Source organism: Bombus vosnesenskii, unplaced genomic scaffold, assembly GCF_011952255.1.
Source record: "Bombus vosnesenskii isolate JDL3184/JDL3185 unplaced genomic scaffold, Bvos_JDL3184-5_v1.1 scf7180000013264, whole genome shotgun sequence".
NCBI lineage: Eukaryota > Metazoa > Arthropoda > Insecta > Hymenoptera > Apidae > Bombus > Bombus vosnesenskii.
The window spans coordinates 670,668-694,639 of NW_022882924.1; the positions used below are offsets into that span (position 1 = coordinate 670,668).

Consider the following 23,972-nt stretch of genomic DNA (forward strand, 5'->3'; position numbering starts at 1 on the left):
CTTTCCGCGGAACGGTGCTGCCTCTATCGATTATTTGACACTCCTTCCTTCGGTGGTCGTGCTCTACTTTAATATCAAATGTCCATTGAGAATTCTTTCTTTCTGTCAAATACCAATTACCAGCAGCGTCGAGAACCTCATGACGTAACGTACACTTTATTTTTCCTTATCGTCGATTCATTTTTCAAGCGTGTACCCTGTGCGACGAGAGATCGTGTACCAAGAGAAGCGATCGTATTTCCTCGTTTGATCGTTCCAACAAAGAGAAAAATATTTTCGTTGGTCGCGATTGTATAATCGATACACCATGCCGAGAAAACAGGGATAGACAAGATTCGAGTGGTTCGATCGTTCAATCATCGTTTAATTTCACGTTACAGCGTAGGATTCTTTCTTAACGACTATTTATAAAATTACATTGTTCTTGGTGTTCGTCGGTTGATTATCAGAGGAGCGATCGTTGATCTGTTGTTATACAAGACACGAGGTATACGCGAAATGGTGTGGCAGGTATGTATCATTGGACAAGGATACGAATCGAGAAAGAACGCGCGATCCTCGTAACGTTAATCGTAAATTGCTAAAACATTCGAACGATACGAGTCTTCGTGTGTATATCGCTACTATCTTACGATGTTAACTTCATTTAACGTTATAAAATTTATGGGAATCGAGACTACACGAACTTCCGTAACATTCTACGAGGGAAGTTAAACAGCACGTAGGTAGAAACTATGGATTAAAACGATTTGGATTAAAACGTGCGAGTCGTACGAAGATTGTTCCGAGTATTTCTTGGACCGTGCGTTTGCTCGAAATTTGTCCCTTTCCAAGGGAAAGATGAGTTCGAGGAAGAAGAAAGACCATGTCCCCAGTACCTGCTTATATCTTTGCGCTAAGTTTTCGGTTTGGCAAAATGGTCCTTGAAAGGCTTTACTTTTGGTCGGGAGTGTTTCTTCTTTCGTTCTTTACAAAAATAAACGATACGCTTTTCCTTATGAGAGACGAAGAAGAGGCGTGAGATCAATCGTTCGAGGTACGAGTTAAGTTTCTCCGAAAAAGAAATCTTATCTGTAGAGAAACGTTGATTTCTTTGTAATTCTTTTCTATATTTTATCATAAACTTCGAGTATATCGTTTCTTCTACGAAGATCGGAACGAAACGAAAAGACGACGGAAAGTTGGATCTGCGATCATTTTACTCTTATCGATTATCACGTTACTTTCTAACCAGTCATCGAACCGAACAAATCCATAGTTCGGACGACTAGATCAATTTACCACGATCGAGAACTTTTCAAATTCTTCGATACGCTACAAATCGGCAACCGAATGTGATTTCCAACGACGATCACTTTGTCGCAGAATGTTCTTCCCGAGAATACGCGTCGGCGTTTATTTTTCGCGCACAACAGATTGTTCGGGAGAAATTTACGACGTGGAAGGTTCAGGACTCGCATCGATGTAGTCGATATCCGACGATGTTGCGGTGCTGGCGCGTCTTCCTTGCCTAGGGGATGCGTTTATGCGTGTCTTTACGCTGGTCGTAGAGACGCTCAGTCGGTTTCCGGTTCGATGTACCGGCTCTTGTTTCGCCCTGTAATTATCAAATGAAAATTGTCCTTCGAATAATTACAAATACGAAAAGATACAAAATGGTAACACGGCGAAAGGAGCGTCGCTTAATTTTTCTCGAATAAGAGGGACAATTTTTCAGATTTCCGAGTTATGATTCTTGCAATTTTAAAAACAAAGGGAAAGCAGCTTTTGTGTCGCGAAATTGAAAAGCATATCGGTCGAACGGTTCGAGCTTTGTACACCAGAAAGCTTCGCTCCTTTCGCAGCTGGCCACGTTCCAAATGTATCGTAGAAAGCGAAATCGAAACTTTCGAGGTACAGGCAGATATAGGGTGCTTTCGATCGATGCATTTCCTCCTATGTCGACTTTAAATTTGCAAAGATCGCCACAAGCATCGATCGTTTATTCGGTAACATTGTACGGTAGTCGAGCTCCCTGATCACGGTGACTAATTCGAAATGTACCATTCATCGACACATAGCGAAACTATAAAACTCGAGACTATAAAAAAAAAAAAAGCAGAATTTCGCAACGAATTATTCGCTGTTAGTCTTTCTTATTACATTACGAAGGGAAGTAATAATATCTAATCTCCCAAGATCTAATCTGGCATTCTTTTCCATTTCAATCGATAAACGAAAATTAAACTGGTCCACGTGTACGTTGCAATTCGTCTTTCTGCTACGCGATTATTTCTCTCCGCGGCTTATACGGGCCATCATCTTCAATCACGAAACCCCATTTATCCCTCTTATTAAATTCTCTCCTAACTACCTCGGAATTACCTCCATCCTTCGTCTCTTAGGAGAGTAAAAAGAAACGACAATCGCGACGGAGTAGTGCGGTAATTAGCGGCTTAACTCACTTCAGTCTCTCTTCGGCACCCTTCATGGCAGTGTTCAAATCCTCCTCCCACTGTTTCTCCTTCCTTTCCCTCTCCTGTCTCTCCATCTCGCGTTCCCGATTATACACTCGGTACTCCGGGATGAATGCCAATCGTCTGAAATCGACGCTCGGTCCGGCGCCTTCCGCGAGCCCGATCGCCGTGTCCTCGGGCAGATGATCGACCTTCAGAGATCTGTGCACCAAACGTCAGAAATCACAAGCACTCTGCTGGTCCATTCGTCAACCGGAAAGTCGTCAATGCGATCGAACTATCATCTCGTTCGTTCGATTATAGGCATTCACGATCGGACCGATCCTTGGGAAAGATATTTTACTCCAGCGAGATCGAACTTGTTCGGATCCGTCCGATTACGAGTTTATCGTCGATCGGTTCAGATTGTTCAGAGACAGATTTTTTCGCCATTGTCACGACGCACTGTGTCGCAACAACATATGGCGATTCTAGCTAATAAAGAATAATTTCTTGGTCGTTTCCTGTTACTCGATTTTCAGTTTGCTCGAATTTCTAAAAGAGACACCGTTTCGCGTTTGATGTTTCTGCTTGTTGCGATAAATGGCGATAGGAATCATCCGGCGTATCGTGAATTTCGTACAGGAAAGTACGTACTGTGCGTAAGTTGGGAGCACAGCGTACAGGGGCAAGGTAACCGCTCTCTATCGCTCACTATCGCGTCTTGCTATATATTGTTACGTACTGCTGTGTATTATTTTATAGACTTTCGGCCAATACGCGTGTTTATTGGACCGCGCAATCGGACCGTGACCGGAAACCGGAAATCTGACGCTCACCGACACACGTGTGAACACGTACGGTCAGTTATTTCTGACAAATTCGACACAGTTGTAAAGATAAGTAAGCGTATTGGCCAAAAGCGACTAAAAAATAACTTTTTATCGCTTCGAATCGCTGTTCGGCTTACCGCGCGGCTTGCCGAACGACACTGGGAAAATCGCGGGTTGTAAATAAACGTAACGGTTGACGGTAAATGGAGAAACGCGTTCACGCTACCGTTTCAGTCTCGGACCAGTTCGATCTCGCTTCGGTAAAATATTTTGTTACGTAAGAATCGAAACCATGGGACAATAATTAGTTCGATCGAATCGAGAACGAGCCGATACGACAACGCGGATCGAATTTAAGGATATCGCGCTCGTTCGTTCGTTTCGAGCGAATTTGGTTCCAGCGAATTACAATCGTAATTACAACCGGGGAAGAGATTTTAGAGTGAAACTGGAAATGGATTTGTGAACGATCAATGTGGTTACGAGGGATTATTATTTCGATTACCACTATTACTATCGTCGGTAACATTACTACGAGGCATTGATACTATTCTAATAGAGTTCTGCGAGAAACGTTGTTACCGTTACCGAAATAAATATTATCGCGAGGGATCTGCTGCGAAAATGATCGATTTCCAATAAAAAAAAGACGAATATCGGAACGCAGTAAGAGACACACACCGTGATCGATATTCTTGAAGTTAATCTCCTTTCGGCAAGGGGCACGATCACGCGACATCGACTAGAATCCGACGATCAACCTCCTCTTCTTTGCGACGCGCTTACCTTTGTTTCGCCAGACGCTTCTTCTTCTTGTGCAACGGCTTCGTCTCGATGATCATCTCCTCCAGCTCGAACGTCGGATCGCAGTTCAGGTGATCTTTCGGCGGCGTGAACGAGGGTTTGATCTGCTTGTTCAACACTTTGTCAAAGTCGAGTTCCCTCATCGCGTTCACTTGCTTCAGCTCCTTGAGCGTCGATATTCGCGCGCCTGGTGCCACGACTAACAGTCTGTTCAGAAGCTCGCAGATCGCGGAGCTCCAGTCAACGGGCGTCGGTCTTTCTTTCTGAAGAACGTTCCTTTCGTTTCAACGTATGCTCGATATACTCGAGCTGAGAAGCTTATCGAATATCCACGTACAACGGAATAACGTTTCAAGTTTTTCCTTTTAATCGCTTTCGAACGTAGTCGTTTTCGCGAACGCGTTTGTTTTTAAAGGAACGCGAATAGTTTCGATACTCTCGATCCGACAGACATTTTCTCTTTTCAAGACGAGGCGACGTTCGACACGGAGAAGCGTCGAAAATACGATTTATTTCGCGTATGTATAAATTTCAGAAGAGAAGATGCGCAACACCACGGAACAATGATATTTCGCGATGTTAAAGAACGGATACCAAAGGACGAGGCAGAGAGAAGGAAAGATTTGATCGGCAATTTTACCTGCATGATCTGCAAAGCCTCTCTGTGCGTCGTAGTGGAGCAGAGAGGGTAAGGACGTTCTCCTGCGAGAGTTTCCCAAGCAAGAATTCCCAGGCTCCACCAGTCTACGGCAAAACCGTAGCCAAGAACGCCGTATTCCTCGCAGGAACACATGTAAATTTCCGGAGCTGTCTCGGAATAACGTTCGAAGAAATATTATCCAAGCGACACGAAGGTAACGACGATAGAAAAATCGTTATCTCGGTCGTTCGTAGTTCGTAGAGTTCGCCACGAATTATTCATCGTCGCGTTTTACCACGTTTGATTAACCGAATCCATCTATCGATCGGAATACGTATAATCGATTCATACCTATGTACGGTTTTGTTCCCGACATCGACGTAGCCAATTCTCCATCCTCCAATACCGTTGCGATGTTGAAGTCCGTCACGTGCGCGTGTCCTAAGCAGAACAATAAACCTATAATCGCAGCATCTACGTCTAACAGAGACCGGGCCAATCGAGCAACGTTCGATATAGCCTCGTGGCGCCACTACATCGTCGTCTTTCCTTTCCCGGTCGATTTTACTATTCCCCTTTTAGCTCTTCGAATTAGCCGAGCAATAATAGCGCGAATCCGATTAGTCGGTGAGCCGTTGATCGTTAGCGATCGTTCGTTATCCGTCGTATGACATCTGACGCGAACGATGCCATATGCTTGACTCGGAGGACCAGCTTGGAGGGTCGAATATCCGGAATTCTTTACGCGTGGAATCATTATGTTAGCCGAGTTTCGTGTTTTACCACCTACGAGAAGAAATATGAAGTTTCAGAGTAAACACGTGTAAAATATCGTTGAAAGCGTACGAGACAGTCGAGACTGTCGCCTATTTTTAACAGCGCGGCACACGAACCACATCTTTCTATTCGTTTCTCTTCCTTTCGTTCTTTATCTTCTTTCTTACCTTCTCGCCAATTTCCAATTTACCATTCTTTTTCCTGGCTCGAACGTTAACGCGAACGATCGTACGTTACGATTAAGAATCGATTTACAGATGGTTTTACAAAATTAAAGAAATTGCCGGGACGAACAGGCGAAGATAAATTTCGCGTTTCTGCGAACGAATGAAACGCGATCTACGGAGAATTTTTAACAGCCTGGTTCACCGGCTCGGTCATTGATCGATGAAAGAGTTAAAAGGCGGCGGGATAACGCGCCTCGCGCGTAGAGGACGTTTTCACGAACAATAGGGGCGGGAATGGCGCGAGCGAGATGAAACGCGAGCCGGGTCGACAGCCGGCCCCGGTAATTTTAAATGATGCAGAAGCAATTCCGAGGCACAAACAGCTGTCGGATAAATGCAGCAGGAAATTAGGGTTACCCTTCTACGGGGAATACGAGTGTCCTTGGACCAGTCGTTTTCAACTCGACGCCATCGTACGCTTCTTTCTTCGGGCCTGGCCTTTGCATTATAAATCTAGCTATGCCAACAACCGAGAAACGATCCCTTGAAACTTTAAAATACAATTTCTTTCGATCGCGATAAAAGGCATACGTCGTTTAATATTTAATATTTAATACTAAGTTATAGGCGAAGGATTGGCAACTTTGAAAATTCTTTTAGAGTATTTCTCGAGTGCCGGTTCGTGGCGAAAAGTTTAAGTAAGTAGGTAGTAGATTCTCTTTTTCCGTTAACGTAGATTATTGCTAGATAGACGGATGCCTGAAAAACCGAGTCGCATGATTGCTTCGTAACGGAGAAGAAAATTTCCCCGGTGGACGAGAAAACCTTTCGCGACAAAATCGAACTTCGTTTAAATCGAATCGTCCGTCTTTCGAACCTTTAGCGGGACGCGCGTAGTTAGGTTCTCGCGATAGTCGCGGAGCTCTTTTTCCGGCGTCGTACCGAACGGTCAAAGGGTGAAAGGTAAAATTTCCGAAGCACATGGCCTCGGAGGTCGAATGGAAAGCGTAAAATTATTTATGGGCTGAGTCAGCCTGTCCGTGGTCGCGACTAATAGACAGAGAGAAAGAGGGAGAAAGAGAGGAAAATGACCGGATCTGCGGCCTGCTACGTCACCGGAATATAACGCGGTTCTCTATTGTAGGCGTTCTTTGACCTTTGCTGAGAAATCAGAAGCGGTTCTCCATCGTGGAATTCAACGAGTTTGTAACGAAACTCGATGGACAAACGCTAATTGATCGAAGATCTATTCGTCGTTATGCTACAAGTCGCTCGATCGTTTAACTTTAGCGCATACGAATATCGACGTCGAATCCGAAATTGAACGGATCCCGACGAGTCGAGCATCGGCGGATTGGTATTAACGGAACGACGATTTTAATTAGTTTGTTCGCTTTTGTAAATTGTCCGTCTACCGAAAGGGGAATAAGCTACCGAACGTTCATTTAGACGCGAAATATATTTTGTTCGGTGAGCACGAGGTTAAACGAACCTTCGTGCGAGCAACTTCTTTCCAGACTTTGTTAGAATCCCGTGACCGTTTCCCTCTTTCACGAACCGCTTTTAAACTTTGATTTTCGAGTTTCATCCAACTCGTTCAACTCCTGTCTCTTTCCTTATCGTTCCAAAGAAGAAATATTAGTCGACGGTTTAATAAAAAGATGAATTTTCGCGAAGGATCGGCGATTCGCCAACTCGGCGCGAAGAATCGTCATCGAATTTGAAAACTGCGCGATACTCGTCGAAGTAAGACGATAGAAGCTTGGTAATGCGACGTTCTTCTTCAAATTATTTACCGCTGTTGCATCGTTGTCAGAGAATCCAATGGTTCTAACGTGTAACGATCGTGCTATTTGTCAACGATTCATCGTCAAAGATATGTCAAAGTTGCGTCAAGTTCGGTGAAATTCGTTCGGTCGCAGATTTTTCGTTTTAAATCGCGCCCTTCCACCGAAGCTGAAATTGCAAAACACGACAAAATACAATTCCGAATCGTCAACGATAAACTAGTTGTCCAGTCGAACATTATCATGCAGCGTTATAGAGGTAAATGCTATTGATTTTTGTACCGCGGGTCGGTGCCACGTCGGTCGACGACGAAATATCAAAACACAGAGGCTGGTTCCTTCACTCAGCGTGGAATATCATGAATTTATGTTTCCATTGAAATCATCGTACGAAAGGGTAGACGCGTTTGTTGTAATCAAGCAACTTCGAGGTGAGTTAACTAACAAGGTGCTTCTTGTTTATCTGTAACATCTCCGAGACGAAGCCACGGATATCGTCTAAAATCTGAATCATCTTCAACGTTGCTTTTAAGGGCAAATATCATTCGGATTTCGATATGTAAGTTCTAAACTTCAGCCCAGTCGTCGTTATTCGACGGTAATTTGTTAGCCTTAGTATGTTTCGAGGATGCTCGTAGGAAACGCTGTAAACGGGGAAATTGAAAAATTTGGATTTTTCATTGGAAACTGTTTTACGTACCGACGAGAATGCCGCAGTATAGAATTTAAGAATGGAATTTTCCCCTTCTAAATAGCCATTAATAATGCTAGAAGATGGTCGCCTCTGTAGAAGAAAATCTAAGTGCCAATAAACATTCCTCGATTTTCGTTTATGTCATTCATTTTAAAGGAATGGCTTTTTTAAACGAGTTTTCTTTACAACTAAGAGGCAACACATACACGCATATTCTCTATAGTTACCATATATTTTTCTTCCACGTGAATTTCCCAAAGTTCGATGAAAATTCGATCGATCAGCTGCGGAATCATCGACGAAGCAATCCAATGTTCGCGATCTGCTTCGATCGAACGTACGGATTGTTCGAACGATGCATTTGTCATCGACGAACGTGGAAACGAAGCGTAAACGGTTCGGTTGACGAGCAAACGAAGCGTACGTTCGCTTACGATGCTGGCACTTGATTTACGGAATTTCGAATACCGATCGTCAGCGTCGTAGGTAACTCGACGTTGAATATATTCAACGAACGCGTGGCGTTAAATGTTGCTAATTAAAAAGAAGCACGGTGCCGCGTTTCGAGCGTGGCAAATTCTTTTCGCTTAATCCGACGTTCCTCCCTTTCTTTTCGATGGCATTTATTTAAAAAGAGAGTGGCTATGTTTCCGCGTTTACCGCTTGTAATTCGCCGTGTATCCGAGCCAACTTTCATCCACATTTTTGCCCCTTTATTTCGCTTTCGTTCGTACGAAACGTAACTTGTATCCCGTTCGAGGGACGCGAGAGTCTTAAGGCAAATTTGCGCTCTTTTCAGGGCTTTTCGATGGATCTTCGGTCGAGTTACACGTATACGGGACCTCGTTCCAGGAAACGTTCACGGGAAATTTTCATCCTGGTTATCGCGCGCGTGTCTTTGCTCGAAATCGTTCGACGATTTTCGCTCTCGACGAGTTTCAAAGCATTAAACGCAAATGCAATGAAAAAGACTGGAGAAGAAACGCGTTAGAGCTTCCGCGAGCCGGGAATCGTCGTTTGGCCCTGTTTTGCAGTTACACGGTCTTGTCTTTAAACAAAGGTGCGGAACGAACGCGGTGTATACGCGCGGATATCCGAGCGTCGACATTTTTGTCGCGAGCCCGGCGATCGTGAGTAAATCTAGCGGTCTTAATCGCGAGTAGATCGATGGAGTTAATCCCGCGTGGTTCGTGTAACTGTTTGCCTTTCGTCGTCCGTCGACGCGACGAATTCGTTTCGCGAGGCGTATTCCGACGATGACGAAACACCGTCCGTAGTTCTATACGCGGAAGCTTCTAAGAATATTGGACACCTCGATGAACGACAAAGTCATTCGAGTAGTCGATCATCTAATTATTTCGAGCGACAAATTGGATCGTCGGACGGGCCATTTTCCACTACGCTGATATACAAAGTTTGCCGGCGCCGACACTGTTTACCGTTGTAAGCTCTTAACTTTCTCGCTATCGAGTTCTATCCCTGTTCTTATCTATTCTTTGTACCGGCCGTTATATCGATTTTTCTTCTTTCTTCTGGGAACGAACGGTGTCCCCGGTTTTCTTATACTTTTCGTTGGTATGTCTCGAAGAAACTCGCACGTACCGAAGCTTTGCTTTACCGAGATGCAGAGATACCGCGGAGTCTCGTCTAGACTGGAAATAAAGATTAGAGGTACTTGGTGTTGTAAAAAATTGCGCGAAAGACTGTCGAGTCAAGCACGTAATTTCGTTGATACGACCACGAATTTATATTTCAACGAGACGTCAACGAACGCAAATAAAACATTATCTTTGCGCGTTACGTTTCTTCGTTTATGTTCGTTTCGTGCTGGCGATCATCGGCAAAGTTAACGAATACCAACGATGATACGTCGTAATTTTCGGTTACGTGCTAAATTCTTTAGTCCCTTGACATCGCGTACCCGTGTTGCGCGGTAATTCCTTGTCGGTTAATAGCCCGTGGACACGTTAAATCGGTAGAAAGCCGGTTGGTCGCGGTTTAAGTACGTATCGGGGAATTTGCACACAGAGCGACGTATTTGTAGTCCGTAGGAATAGAACGAGCATAACGTAATTCGTGTTATCTCGGGAACGTGATTTGATCGGCTTGCGGGCGTGGCCGTCGTTTTAACAATAAACCCTACGTCAGTCGATAATACGATAGTTTCGGAATTGCGTGTAATTTACGTGGTGAACGACCAACATTCGCTATTGACTCGATCGGAAAGAAAAGAATGGACTTTCGCGTGCTTGAAATTGATTAAATTCGGTCACGACTCGCTTCGATTCGATCTGGCTGGTTCGAGGTTCAACGATAAATCATCGAATACAGTTGCCGATCGTCGAGCGAGAACGCGGATGCAAAAATTACGCGTACGTATTACGGCTCGAGTGATTAATAAACTTTACCGTTGCGTGTATAGCGTTCGCTCGCACCTTTCAATTTTATTAAAAAAATCGAGGAACGTTGGAAGTTTTGAGTGGTCCTAATTCGGTGACCTAGGTAGAATTAGAGCACTCTGTGAAATTTCCCTTAAAAGCGATCGACGTCCTATTAAACCGTTCCCGGCTTGTCGGCAATTTTGAAATTGTCCGTTGTTAAAAGGGGATTAAAGCGTGGAAACGATATCGTTCCTATTTTACAAATTGCCGCGATTCCTGCGAAGAAGGAGAGAAGCGAAATAGTCGGCCCCTCGACGAGCATTTTCTCTCGAAAATCGATGTTCGCAAATCGGTTGGCTTCTCGTTGGTTCCTGCCTTTGGACGTTCCTCGCGACTCTGCGCGAGATTCCCTCTTTCGAGAAGCGAAAGATCCCGCAGCGAATCGCTGAATTATTTGGCGCAGCCAACGGCGGATGTACGGAATAGAGAGGCGAGATCCGTCGGTTCGTCGAGGTTCGCGCGAAGGAAACCTGGCACTCGGCTAATGTCTTTTATACGACGACTGCCACGTACCTTCTTCGTCCAACAGAATGTTATCGGGTTTTATGTCGCGATGTACGATTTTGTGACTCTGCAAATAATCGAGGGCCAGAGCGATCTCGGCGACGAAGAGCACTATGCTTTCCTCGGAGAAGACCACCTCTTGCTGGATGTGATACCTGAGATCGCCGCCAAGCAGTAAATCGGAGACCATGAACAAGTCTTCCTCGTCTGAAACAGAGAAAAGAGCGAGTCTCCTCTTTCATCTTCCTTTTTACGCCGATTAACGTTTATCGGAGCAATTATTCGTAACAGATTTTCTTTTTTAGCCCGATTGTCGTCTACGCGAGAGATAATATAATCGACGAGGGAAAATTCAATCTCGATAAAACGACACGATGAAAGAAACTCGGAGACCTCCGTAAATTATCCTCTTAACCGTCGTACTTGCGTCCTCTTAACCGTGATTTTCTGGTTAATAGCGGAATTTCGTGGTTAATAGCGGAAGCGAGGAAAACAAGCGTGAAACAAGCGGAAACCAAGGGAGAAAGATCGTCGATCGAGTTAGTTCGCCTAATGTCCTTAGTACCGTTCGTCGTGGGAAAATCGATATTAACGATGGAAGGACGTTGACGGTATTCGAGAGACGGACGGACGATCGGCTTACCTTGAAAGCTGAACCACAGGTTCACCAAACAGGGGTGTTCCAGCTGCGAGAGGATCTCCACTTCCCGTGCGACATTCTTCAACGCACCCCGCATCGCGCACTCACCCTTGTGCACGTACTTCATCGCGTACATGTTTCCAGTACGATCTCGTTTTTGCACTATGCACACCTATCAAGGAATAATTGATTGCCCGTTACCGGATGAGCGGTGAATTACGAGGCCGCTTCCGGCCGATTCTCGCATCAGACGATAAAGCGCGCGTTAATTGGAGTAGGATGGATACTTTTGGGAGAAAGAGAAGCGACATCGACGATGGGTGGAAATTTTGTTACGGTTGAAAATGAACGGTGGACGAGTTACGACGACGTTTCTTCATCGCGAACGGTCTGCACGAGTAAGAGGCGTAGTAGGGTAGAGACGTTTTCGCGGGCGAAATTTCGCGGTCGATAGGAAAACATGGAAGTAGGTGCAGTTTGCAATGCTGATTCGTCGTAACGCGATTCGATGACAAACGTATTGCGGTACACGTGTGGTGGATGTAAGTAACGATAAATTACGAGAGGAAGAGACGTTTACAGGCAGTTGCGCTACAACTCTATTTATCTAAATCTGTCGGAGACAATTGATCCGCGTAACGCGAGTTCGCTCACTCTTCTCGTTATCATCTATGATTTCTACTTATCCAAACTTGCGACTCGGTCGGCGGAAGTTCGTTTACATAATCGAGCGTTAATCGAAATTTTTCTCCGATAAATGAAATTCGGATGAATAGAATTTTGCCGTATAATTGGCATGGATATAAGATAGCTTGGGTGGGGGGAGGGGGGCAGAGCGTTATCTCGTCCGCAGATCAAGTGCATCGTATTTTTTCCAGCGATCGGGTTCGATTTACGCGAGTACGCACAGGTATAAAATTTTTAACGGAAATTTATTCGCATCGAAACATTTTCGTTTGGCAAATTTCAACGTGAAAATTTCAATACGTACATTGAAATTTAAACGGTCGAATTTCAAATAACGATACAAGTTGAACGATGTATATTAATCGGATATCGGCTCGGTAACCGATGCAGGTATCATCGCGGTGTTATTATCTCTACGTTAATTCGATTATTCGAGGGGACGATTTCGAAATTATGGATTCCGTGAACAAAAACGGACTTTTACGATTCGGAAGAAAAGGAACGAACCCATCGTGCTAGGAGCGTGCCAATGACTTTAGTCGGAGTTATGTTTGTCTCTCGTACCTTTCCGAAGCTTCCTTTCCCGATGGCTCGCAGGATCTGAAAGTGATCGAAGTTCACTGAAACGAGAAACGGCGTGGAATTAATAATAAAAGACCGTATCCTGTGCTCGAAGAAAAAGGAACGAACAAAACGGTTTCGCGAAATCTCGTTTCATCGATAGAACCGGCGAATCGTATCGAACGTTTGCAGCGTCTACGTAGCATCGTAGTACAAAGCGATGTTGTTCACAAAGGACCGATGGAGCGAAAAGTTGCGCACACGAGCACCGGAACTTGCGGTGGCTGTGTAAACTAGGCGAAAAACCGTCACAGGAAGTTTATAGTCGTTGACGTAGCGACCAGGCGGTCTCCTCCTAAAATCGTGTCGGCGTATCCTGTCATCTGTCGTTTCCCGGCTAAATATCCGGCGACGGGAGAAATTTGAACAACTTTCGACCTTCTGCGTCGCCGACACGCCAACGATCCAATGCCTAAATGCTAAGTAGATGGTCGACGTCCGACGTACCAGACGCGATTAGCGTACCGCATTTGACGGTAAAACGACTTTCTTCGTTTCCCTAGTTCCTCTAATTAGATCCGCGGAGGCAATCGTCTTATGAAAATTCGTTCAGAGCGATCTTAAAAGCTACCCCAAAGTCGAGAAGCTTAGAAAGCAGGCGGTGGTTTTAATAAAACCGTTCTTTAACGGGGCTATTCCACGTTAAACTCGCGAATCTAGCGTGATTTCATTTTTTAATTTCACTAATTCGAACGCAAAGACAAGGTCTATTTCCCCACCTTCCTATTTCTCTCCGGAGACCTTGCTCCCGGAGCAAGTTGCCTTTTTCGCCCGCATCTCGCGCGCGTGTGCGTGTCGTACGACTGCACGGTTTCCGTTCGTTGCGATATAACGGTTATTACGAATATCGAATCGAACGAAGGAGAGATTTCTCGACGTATAGCGATCCACTGGCAAAGTTTAACGATTTGATGCAAATCGATTCGATCGAACGTAACAGTTTCGTTGACTTTCTGCCCTGGCGGAACCGGAAACGTCGATAAAACGTTATCGCGAACTCTGCAAGTGGTATTTCGATAAATATTCGACGTTTATCCGTTACGTTGACGATTTTTCGCCGCGTAGTTAACGACAGACGCACGTTCAACGGAAAAAAGTCGAAGACTTACCTTCTTCCCCAGGAGTAGGCTCGTTCCGTGTCGACTGGTTGGCACCCATTTTTGCCCCTCAGTGGATCTGGATACGTGACGCGAGTGCCGGTGGCCTGTGTAACGTGTAGCCGAATACTTTGATCGGGCCGAGAAAAGACATCCACTTAGAATTCTCATGCTTCCACCCACTCACGGCTCGGTTATTCATTTGATCGAACGTCTTCTTTTTTCCACCGTCGATTTCTTGTCTTTATTCGCTCCTCCGCCTCTGCCGCCGCCCCCTTGTCGTCGTTTCGTTGCCCCAACCACTTAATCTTGTTTCTTTTTCTTCGTATTCCCTCCAGCCTACTGTCTCCCTGTTATTAGATCTCTAGCCCGAAGGTCGTTTCTCTCCGTCGAGATTCTTTCGTTGCTCTTAACTCGTCACCTTGTTTCTTCCACTCGGTTTTCACGGCTTTCACGGCTTTCACGGCTTTCACTCCCCGCACAGGGCTGTTTACTTTTTTCACTACCGTTGCGCTTTTCCTTCGATTCGATATCGTCGCTTTTCGACGTTCGCCTTTTATTCCTCCCCGCCCTCGTCTTCCCTCCGAGTTCGTCAGATACAGCCGCGTCGCTGAAATATGTCACCGCTCTGACGACCCTTTCAGCGTCGCCTCTCAAACTTCCTATCCCGTTACCTGTCTCTGCCGGTTCGTCGTCGCTTTACGTCCAATTTCGCCGAGTTTAGACACTTGGCGAAACTTCTTGCTCGATTTTCGAACCCTACTTCTCTCGCTTTCGCGCTCTTCCACCGCCTCCGCTTTGATTTGTCTGTCGCCGTTTCGTCCTCGTCCCTCCTAATACGTATATACGTCTTCGCACCCTTTTATCGCTAACTGCCTCCACTTCGGACTTTCCGTTCGAGATTTCGCAATTTCTGGTTGCCGGTCTCGAAGGGATTCGTCGAGAAGTCGCGTAGATCTTGGGCGATCGATCGACCGATCCAAGCGACGAAGGCTGCGGCGTTAATTACCGCTGCGCCGATTCGTGGATTAATTAACGGTGACCTGCCGTTAATTCACGGAATAACAAGCGGCGGAAGCGCGATGGCTGTTCCGTGATGACGGTCGATGGCTCGTGGATGGTGGCCTGCAAGCGAGTAGACGTTTATCGGTGGGACGGATTCCGTAGAAACCGGTTAATCGGCCAAGTAATCGGTAATTTGCGGATTCGCGGAACGAAAATCGCGATTTCATTGATCCTTGCGCGAGAGAACTGGCCGTTTCCAACTGGAAATCGTTCGAAATATCGTTCCCCGGGACTTTATCGCCAATTACAGCCTGCTTTTTCACAACGACCGACGAATACAGCGCGCGAGTGTGGGATCGCGAGAGAAGACGATTGCGTTTAAAGGCAACGAGTGTTCGGAAGCTGAATTTCGTTTATTACGATCCTTCGACGCTTGGAAAATAAGCGAACGAACCATGCTGGTTCGAGAGAAATCCCCTGCGAATAAAGGATCGCGAAATCCTGTAATACGGACAAAATTTTACAAACGACGAGAATTTTCCGCCTTTCCGGCGGTTGGAACGCTCTGCTTTTCGAAAATCTCGTTAATTCGCGTCGTTTTTATCGCGGTATAGCGGACGAACGAACAAGGCGAATCGAAGAACGTTCCGCCGAATATCCTTGCTTATGTTTCAGACAGAAGCTCGCGCAATTTTTTCCGAATTTTCCAGTGAAAAGAAGAAGCATCGTAAACGCAATTACTCGGTCCAACGGGAACGAAAGGGACGAAAGGACGAGTATATATAATTTGCATACTCCCTTAATTTTCGTTTGACAAACTACCGTTTCTCCTCTACTTTGTTTCTCCCGTCGGTGAAGCAACAGACTAACGGAAGTTCCGTGTATCGTGAAATTCAAAGGGAGATTTCCAAGGACATAGGGGAAAGTTCCCTAACTCGGATCCCATCTTAAATTGGATCACATAGTCTTTGTTCGCATAGAAATTGTCGGCCAACATTTCTTAGCACGAAGTTACAGTTTACACGCTGTTTAGTAACAGCATTGAAACGAAACGCTCGAGATAATAGATAGTACCTTTAACGCGACGAATGCTTTGCTTCGACGTCGGCTGATGCGGTTCTGCCATTGATTTCCAGAAACTGTAACTTTTGACTCGTACGTAACTTTCCCCTACCGCAAAAACCATCCCTTTGTCGTATCCTTTCAACGTTTTCTCGTTGCCTGTCTTTCCGAAAGATAACGCTCGATACCCGACACCGAACGTATCTCAAACTCCTTTCATCCAGGCTACGCGGTCAACGTTAATTCCGTTGCAACCCTAGCGAGTACGAAACAAAGCTTTTCTTTCGTCTCCTTTGATCCAACGAAAGAATCGTAGCATCCTTGCGCTAATTATTTCTTTCTTACCGAGAAAACGATCCGAGTATCCTCGCTCTGGTCGATTGAAATTTTTGATAATTGGCCAATTATCGAAAACTTCGATTTCCAGCCGATTCACTCCCTTGCTTCGCTTTCTTCTTCGACTTTTATTTATTTCCCTCCGCTTCTCCACTCCAGAGTCCAATTATTCTGCCAATTTTAATGGAACTGATCAAAGGGCGTCGCCGAATACACGAAGAAACGAAGATCTCCGTCGAATCATCGATTTATACGACGATTTTGAACAGCAACGTTTACAGCTTCGAGCAATCTATTCCTTTAGGAAGGAATCGATGTGACCACGAAACACCGTCGCAATTCCCGACGTTATGACACGTAGAATCGATGCAATTCCTTTCGTCCTTTCGTTCCAGAACGAGTTTGTTCCCTTCGTGTTTCAGATTCATTGTTCGTTGTTCTGGCAAATAAAAATTTATTGACCACGGTATATTACGGTGCTTCCACATGCGACGCGCATGTACGTTATTCTTTTTCTTTCTCATCGTTTGCTCGACGGTGAAACGCGTTTCCTCGAGATCGTAATAAACCGGAGATTGACGAAACAGGGAAAAAGCAGCAACCTTATGATTTCTTATCGCGAACTTTTCTTTCGATGACCACCGTGTTTCGTAGGTCTCGTCGTTGGACTACGTCGAACGAGTCTCTTTATTCGAGAAGACGCGCCACCCCCGTAACGTTTCGCGTATGAATAGAAATTTTGATTTTGATTCGCAAAAATTTTGGAAATATAATCTTTCAAATGGAGCTATATTTTCCTTCGATTGCATATACGCGCACGATGCACGTACGCACGTTGACGTTGTTCGATATTCAATCGTTCGAAGGCTTTGTTTCTTCGTAAAACTCGCGTCCTCTGATCAATTCCCGCGTTATTTCTGCCACGGGATTATAACGAGCGTGGACGAAATGTCCGACGGCTCGATAATTTACAGGATATCGTGGAACGTAAACGGCAGTTGTCAATTCACGATCGTCCTAGTTTTACCCTTTGTCCCGCCTGTTTCTGATCTATTCACGAGCAAGTTGCGGTACGAAGACAGGCCAACGTGAAAACGCGTGTAACTGTCCATGCCATTCTATTATCTAATTAAACGCTCTGCTTGTTTACGGTTGATCGATAAATGCACGCGATTGTGATTTCACGAGATACAAGCAATTAATATCGAAACTATCGCGGCTATTTAATTGGTCACGGACATTTTTTTAAATATAATAGATCGTTCGTGAAATACACGCGGATACAGCTTCGTTTCAATTACGTATTTCCCACGTACACGTCGACCTTTTCCTAATTCCAAGAGATACCAGCGTTGATCCGATCGGCCGACGATCAACCACCCTCTCTCGCGGTGTCTCGTAAAAAACTTCGACACTATCTTCGCGCGGCTATCTAAACGCGTTCTTGCGAAGCAACGTTTTCCCGCTACCTTTCGTCCTCGCTTATCCGCCCAACGTATTCTCGCGAATCAGAGGCAAAGGAAAGCGAAACGGAGAGCGAAAGAGGCAGCCGAAGGAAGCGCGTATCGTAAGCGGGACGAACGAGTCTCGCGGCGTCGGAAGCGCGGACTGGCAATTTGTTCGTACGGCTAACGAACGCGACGTTGGTCGTGCTAATGCCGACGATCACGTACCGTGCTCGGTGCATATCGTTCGAAAAGCCAGCTGAAGACAAAAAGACGGCGAAAAAAGAGGGTTAGGTCTGACCCCGTTTCCAAGTTACAGTCACTTTTGAGGTTCGCCGGGCTCGGAACCCAGCAAAATCAATTTCATCTCGCGAGCCGCGGTACTCGTCTTTTCGAATTTTCCTGCTTTTCTTTAATTTACCCTTCTAAGCCGCTACCGTCCGTACTCGCGGTTTTCACTCACGTTCCAAGCATCCTGTGACAACGTCTTCGGCTGAATTTTTCTCTTTTTCCACGTTCGTTCTTTTAGAGCAATAGGCACATCGTTTTATTCCCGGCCTGGTCACTGATTCGTTGTTATTTAACGCGATCGTTACAGCCTCGTTCGCGTTACTTGTAACGGTTATCCTTCCGCGTTTCCAATTGCACGCGATCCTTCTATTCTTTCGAAACGTCGAATATTACTCGCAATTATCGCGTTTCGTTCCATCGGCGAGCTAATTAATCGTTTATGTTCGTTCGTCCACTCGCAATATAGTACGGGATGTAGCACGCGGATGCGATAGAACGGAATTTTTTTCTAGCTCGTACACTGTCTCGAACGGGCGAGATTTTTGAAAATCCTGCACGTCGAAAACATCGTGGCCGATGTGGGGAAAAAAAATTGTCGCCGATTCGTTTTTATTTCGCGGTGTCTAGATTTTCTGTTTTTTCCGCTTTCCTTGCTTTCGCGTGGTTGCGCGTTTGTGCGTGTCCCTTTTTATGCGAGGACTGCCAGATACACGTTTGAACCTTTTTTCCTACGTGCTGCTATTAAAGCAACGACGGTTATTTACGTTCATACCGACGTAAAATCTCCGACTCGTATACGTCTTTCCTTTTTTTCTTTCACCGGTCTTGGTGCCGTTCCTCGTTTTATCACGCGATACAAAAAGAACCAAGATGCTCTTTAATGCCATTGAACGGTTAACTCGTTTCATTCGCTGGAAAATACGTTGGCGAGTATTTTTTACGAAGTATCGCGCGAACCTTGTTTCACCGCTAATATCCTTTGCCTTCGCATCCTCCTGGATGCACCATGATACGCGAAATACGGAACGATGTTACGTCGTAAACGAGGCAACGTGTAATAACGTGGTGTAACGATGAAAACATAATGAAAACATTCGAATAGCGCGTAATTATCCGCGCGATAATATTATGATAATATCGTGTAAATATATTCGCGAGAAAGGACGGGACGATATCGATCGATCATGTTCGACAAGGAAGAAGGGAATTGATACGAACGTGGATCGATCCCGTTTTCTCAGCAAGTTGCCGCTAAACGAACCGTTCGGCGAACGTAAATTTAAGACGATAGGAAACGTGAAAACGCGAAATGAAAGAATTTTCGATACCTGAATCGCGACGTTGGCGAGTTGGTTCGAGACGCGACGGAATAATCGAGCGGAATGGTAAAACAGGTAAAACGCACCGATTCCGATCGAATAAATTTGTCGAAACGAACAGATCTAATCGGATTCCATCGACCACCGTCGATTATGTAACTCGCGCAACGTTCATTCGAATTTCGATCGCGCGATTCTGGCATCAAGTTTTCAACTTAATTCGTTATCGACGCGTATTCTCGTTCGATCGGCTATCTTCAGTCTTTCTTCAAACTTTCCTTGCGCGACTTTCGTACGTGTCCGAACCGCGTTACGAATATCAACGGCATTCGTTTCTGCCAGCAGCACGCCCGAATTCTATAATCGAAGCGAAAGAAAAGACAAATGGAAATAACGTTCACTCACTGATTCGTCTACGACTTCTTAATCGTGAGAAACAGATTCACCGACATCTTCCTGCGGAAGAACTTTTTCCCCCGTACCAAAGAGGCATTCGAGACAGCTGCCGAGGCTGACTCGAACGAAACGAGCAACCGGAACAACGATGTCAGCGGTGGCGCGCACAAGACGACTTTCGCGGCTGATTCTTCGTGGCAGCGTAGAAAATCGCGCGCTGACGATCGAGCGTGGTTCGTTCGCGAGCCGGTGGCGCGCGATGGATCATCGTAGACAAGGAGGCAGCCGAACTACGACGATGACGAGGAGGATCGACGCAACGATCGATGGCGAAACCGCGCGTGAAAGAATCGCCAAGGTCCGTAAAATCGCGACGGTGGCGATCGCGGTCGCGGTCGCGGTCGCCGCACGAGTGTCGATGTTCCTAGACGGTTCAACGGAACGACGCTCGAGTACGCGAATCTACTGCGGCGTCTGCGCCGAGACGCCGCCTTCGTGGCTGCGTTTCGCGCGTGCTGTGCGTGTTTCGGCGGCGCGGTGCGGCGCGTCCTCTCGCGCGTATCATCTCCGTGTAGTCGTGACATCGTAGATAGAATCCGTGGGTAATTGATCGATGGAAATTGGTGGAAACTGTCGTGTGCACGGGAACATTGAAAGGGTGATTTGGCGAGATCGTTCGAGGGGTCCTTTGATGTATTGCGAGAAATATAACGAGGGATATCGAGAGGGAGAAAGCTACGGGCTCTTCGGCAAGAGTAGATCATAGTTTTATATAGACGATAGCCTGTATAAGGTCGAGCTTTGTTTTACGAGAAACGGGCTCTTTTGCGAGTGAGAGATAACGATTCCTGCCTGTCGATAACGATTCCTCGGTGGCCGCAGGTATTTCCTCGTTACGGGGTCACCTTTCTGTCTTTTTAAACGAGTCTGTATGTTTTTGCTCGGCGACTTGATAGATGAGTCCAAAGACCCATCGGCCACAGCTCCGCGATGGATATTAATAGTCAGAAAAACATTGGAATTCGTGTTTCACATTTAATGCGAATTTCTCCTCGGTTCTTTTCTCAGTGATAGCGTCGATGAAAGAAATGTAGCGAAGTCTCGAATTAAGCAAATAGCGGCATTGATAGACGTTGGAACGTGCCGATTTCCATGCAACGTTCTTCGTTCGTTGGATAAGGTCGGAGCACGGGTATGGATCATCGGCCGTGTATATCGTGTCTCGTGTTCGCATCGCCGATCGTTGCTAAACTTCTAGCCAACTCGAACTCGCCACTCCCAGATTTCTGTGATATACGTTTTCGCTCGAGCACGCGTTCTTCCTGCTTTCACCTGTCCTTTTGTCCATTTTATTCGCCTTTTCTTATCTCTTCGCTACTTTTTATTCGTGCATTCGCTAAAACCTCATGTCGGTGGTTCGGCAAGACGCGATGCTTTTCATTCCTGAAATTGCCACCGCTGATAGATCGGCTTCGCATCTGGCGATTCTTGCACGGTAGGATTTCATGCTTGCGGTTGCGTTGTAGGAGAAAGAAAATCTCGGAAACGTCCGCTATAAATCAGGAAATAGGATACGGGAAGGATTTTGAAGGAAACGTAAAGGCGAATAGTAGATCGCGAGTCGGTTGGACAGCACAGACCGACCAGCTATCGGCATCTCGATGTTCGCAAAAATCGAAAACGTAGGAACGAGTTTGATCTAAAGTGCCAAATGGTGGTGGCCACCTCGTCCTTTTATAAATTTGGACGAGCGACGCTCAACTTGGAGTAGCACCTGATTGCCGGTAAGTGGTCCGTACTACTTTTACGCTCAAGTCGATATATAATTCTTCGATAAGCTAAAGTAACGTAGTAAGCCCTTAAGGATTTTACGTGCTAACCTACTTGTAAGATGTGCAATAGTTATTATCGCCTCCTTAGTGTTAAAAGGATAATCGATAAATAATTAACACGATGTAAGGCTGTATGTTCGAAAGTCTAGATACTCGCGAGTCCGACATATATAAAGAAAATGGTAAAATACGGCTGCGGCCCTGAGCGTCGCTGCATCAATTGGTAGCACCGCTGCATTAATTCACAGCTATATACTTCCTTTGGCCTCTTTCGTAGGACTTCGATCATATTCCCTCCGTCGACCGTGCTAACTCGCAGAAATATCCATTGAGAATGAAAGCGACTGAAAAATTGAATAGAACCGAAAATAAAAGGCGCGCGATAGAAAGTAACGCCGAAGATCGCTGTAAGTCCGAATAACCGGCAAGACGTCGGTCTTAATAACTTTCGAGGCCGGATAACTCGCCGAAGAATCGAACTCTCTTACCAGGACCCTATTCTTCCTTCGATTCGATCTGCATCCTCGAGATCGAACCGAGGGTGAGCTACGTACGATAGAACGACGCGACTCTTCCGTTCGGTTTTCATCGGACTGTTCCGCTTCGAACGCGACGGCACGCGATTATTCGTCGCTTTTGTTTCAATGTCATAAACGATCGAAACGAATCTCTCTAGTTTTCCAGTCGCGATATATCGTTCGAATACGTTTTAACCTGACGCAGCGTTACGTTCGAGGTTCGCCTATCCGATACTGGTATCAAGATACTGGTGAAAAAAAAAAAAAAAAAAAAAATTCTGGTCGTTAATAAACGACAAAAAGTAATTTTACCTTCGACCTTATCCCCCAGAGTGTGAAATATTCGATATTCGAGTTGAACGCTAATCCGAGTTCAGCCTTTTTTCCATCATTATCTTTAATATCGCTAAGGCCATATATTCTGCTGTCATAAAATAAAATATTTCCCTTCGATAATAAGAAAAAGCCTGGATGAAAGCGCAACCGTATTTCATTGTTCGTTCCGTGGTCGCGAGAAGGAGTTGTTAAGACGCTGAAAGGCGTAACAGCGCCCATATTTTTCTCTCGTTATCACAAGAGGCTATTGTCTCGTCCGGAGATCTCGCTACTTGGTTTTTCGCTTCGCTTCGCTTCTTTTCCCGTACGACGTGGAAGAGACGACGAAAACGCGGCGCGAAGCAACGGTGATGTTCGAGCGACGTTCGAGCGGTGTTGAGATCGGCCAGGCGTTTCCACGCTACGATAAACAGCGCCCAAGAAACAACGACGTGGTTTGCTTCTGTTCGGTTTCATCGAAACGGGGAATCTGGTCGAAGCTATCGGAAACCCGACATCCAACTTTCTCGTTGTTATCGCAGCTGCCGTTGCCGCTTCCGTTATACGTACACACGCGTGTCCTGTCCGGTCAATAGTAATTCGCGTTTTGCATGCGCCCACACGCGGTCGTCTACGCTCGAACCGTATAACTCGACGACGTTGTTTCTTCCTTTCACTTCGATCGGCCGTTGTTTTCACGCTGTGGAACGCCTGACTTTTCCTCTTCGACGTGCATGCTCGCGCACATAACTCGCACCCTCTTTACGTCGTGCCTCGATGAACATCGTGCTCCGGCTACCTCTGCCAACGATTAAACCGTTATTTCCACGAAATGTTGTTCTCGCGATTAACCTCTGGCTGCCTCCCTTCTCCGGATATGCCGATAAGCTGACGCGTAATCTTCATACACGACGCGTATATAAAGTCGATTTTTATATCGCAGACTATTACTCGTTCGTCGTGAAATTTATAGGCAACAAAACTTTTATTCGAAACGTTGTGAAATCCTCTCTTCCGAAGTTCGTAGCTTTTAATTCGTATTCTACACGGTGAAAGGGCTGTGTGTCAACTAGGAACGACAAGCACGCGGTGGACGCGTTAAAGATGGGTTCTGCGAGGCGATAGATCTTTATTTAACCTTCCGTTGTACGCGGTTATTCGATGAGCGAACGTACGTAGAAGAATTTCAGATTTCACCGCAGACACGTTTCTTCGTTAGGGCTACCAGGTGTTCCATGGATCAGCCCTGCGCGTTGCTCCGGTTTGCCATCGTCGAATAAACGATAGCTTTTACCACTTTCGTATAAATTCTGTTTTCCTATTTTC

The 23,972-nt window shown here is 45.7% G+C and overlaps 1 protein-coding gene across 1 annotated transcript; it reads right to left on the reverse strand.

The window, feature by feature from the left end:
* Positions 1-24: 24 nt before the first annotated feature.
* LOC117240141 (serine/threonine-protein kinase 32A) lies at positions 25-14,714 on the reverse strand. The gene is made up of 9 exons (XM_033506025.1): positions 14,140-14,714; positions 12,974-13,029; positions 11,726-11,894; positions 11,092-11,289; positions 5,064-5,153; positions 4,713-4,879; positions 4,055-4,335; positions 2,445-2,657; positions 25-1,597 (listed from the first exon to the last, which is right to left on the reverse strand). Exons 1-9 carry the CDS (start codon positions 14,186-14,188, stop codon positions 1,432-1,434), a joined length of 1,389 nt encoding a protein of 462 aa, XP_033361916.1. The 5' UTR covers positions 14,189-14,714; the 3' UTR covers positions 25-1,431.
* Between the last annotated feature and the right edge of the window lie 9,258 nt (positions 14,715-23,972).

Bases quoted from the DNA above. Each gene is read 5' to 3' on its own strand.
- LOC117240141 (XM_033506025.1), bottom strand. From the start codon at position 14,188: ATGGGTGCCAACCAGTCGACACGGAACGAGCCTACTCCTGGGGAAGAA. The intron at 11,895-12,973 runs GTACGAGAGACA...ATTCCTTGATAG, and splicing joins GGAAAGGAAGCTTCGGAAAG to GTGTGCATAGTGCAAAAACG. The intron at 2,658-4,054 runs GTAAGCGCGTCG...TTTGGTGCACAG, and splicing joins AAGCGTCTGGCGAAACAAAG to ATCTCTGAAGGTCGATCATC.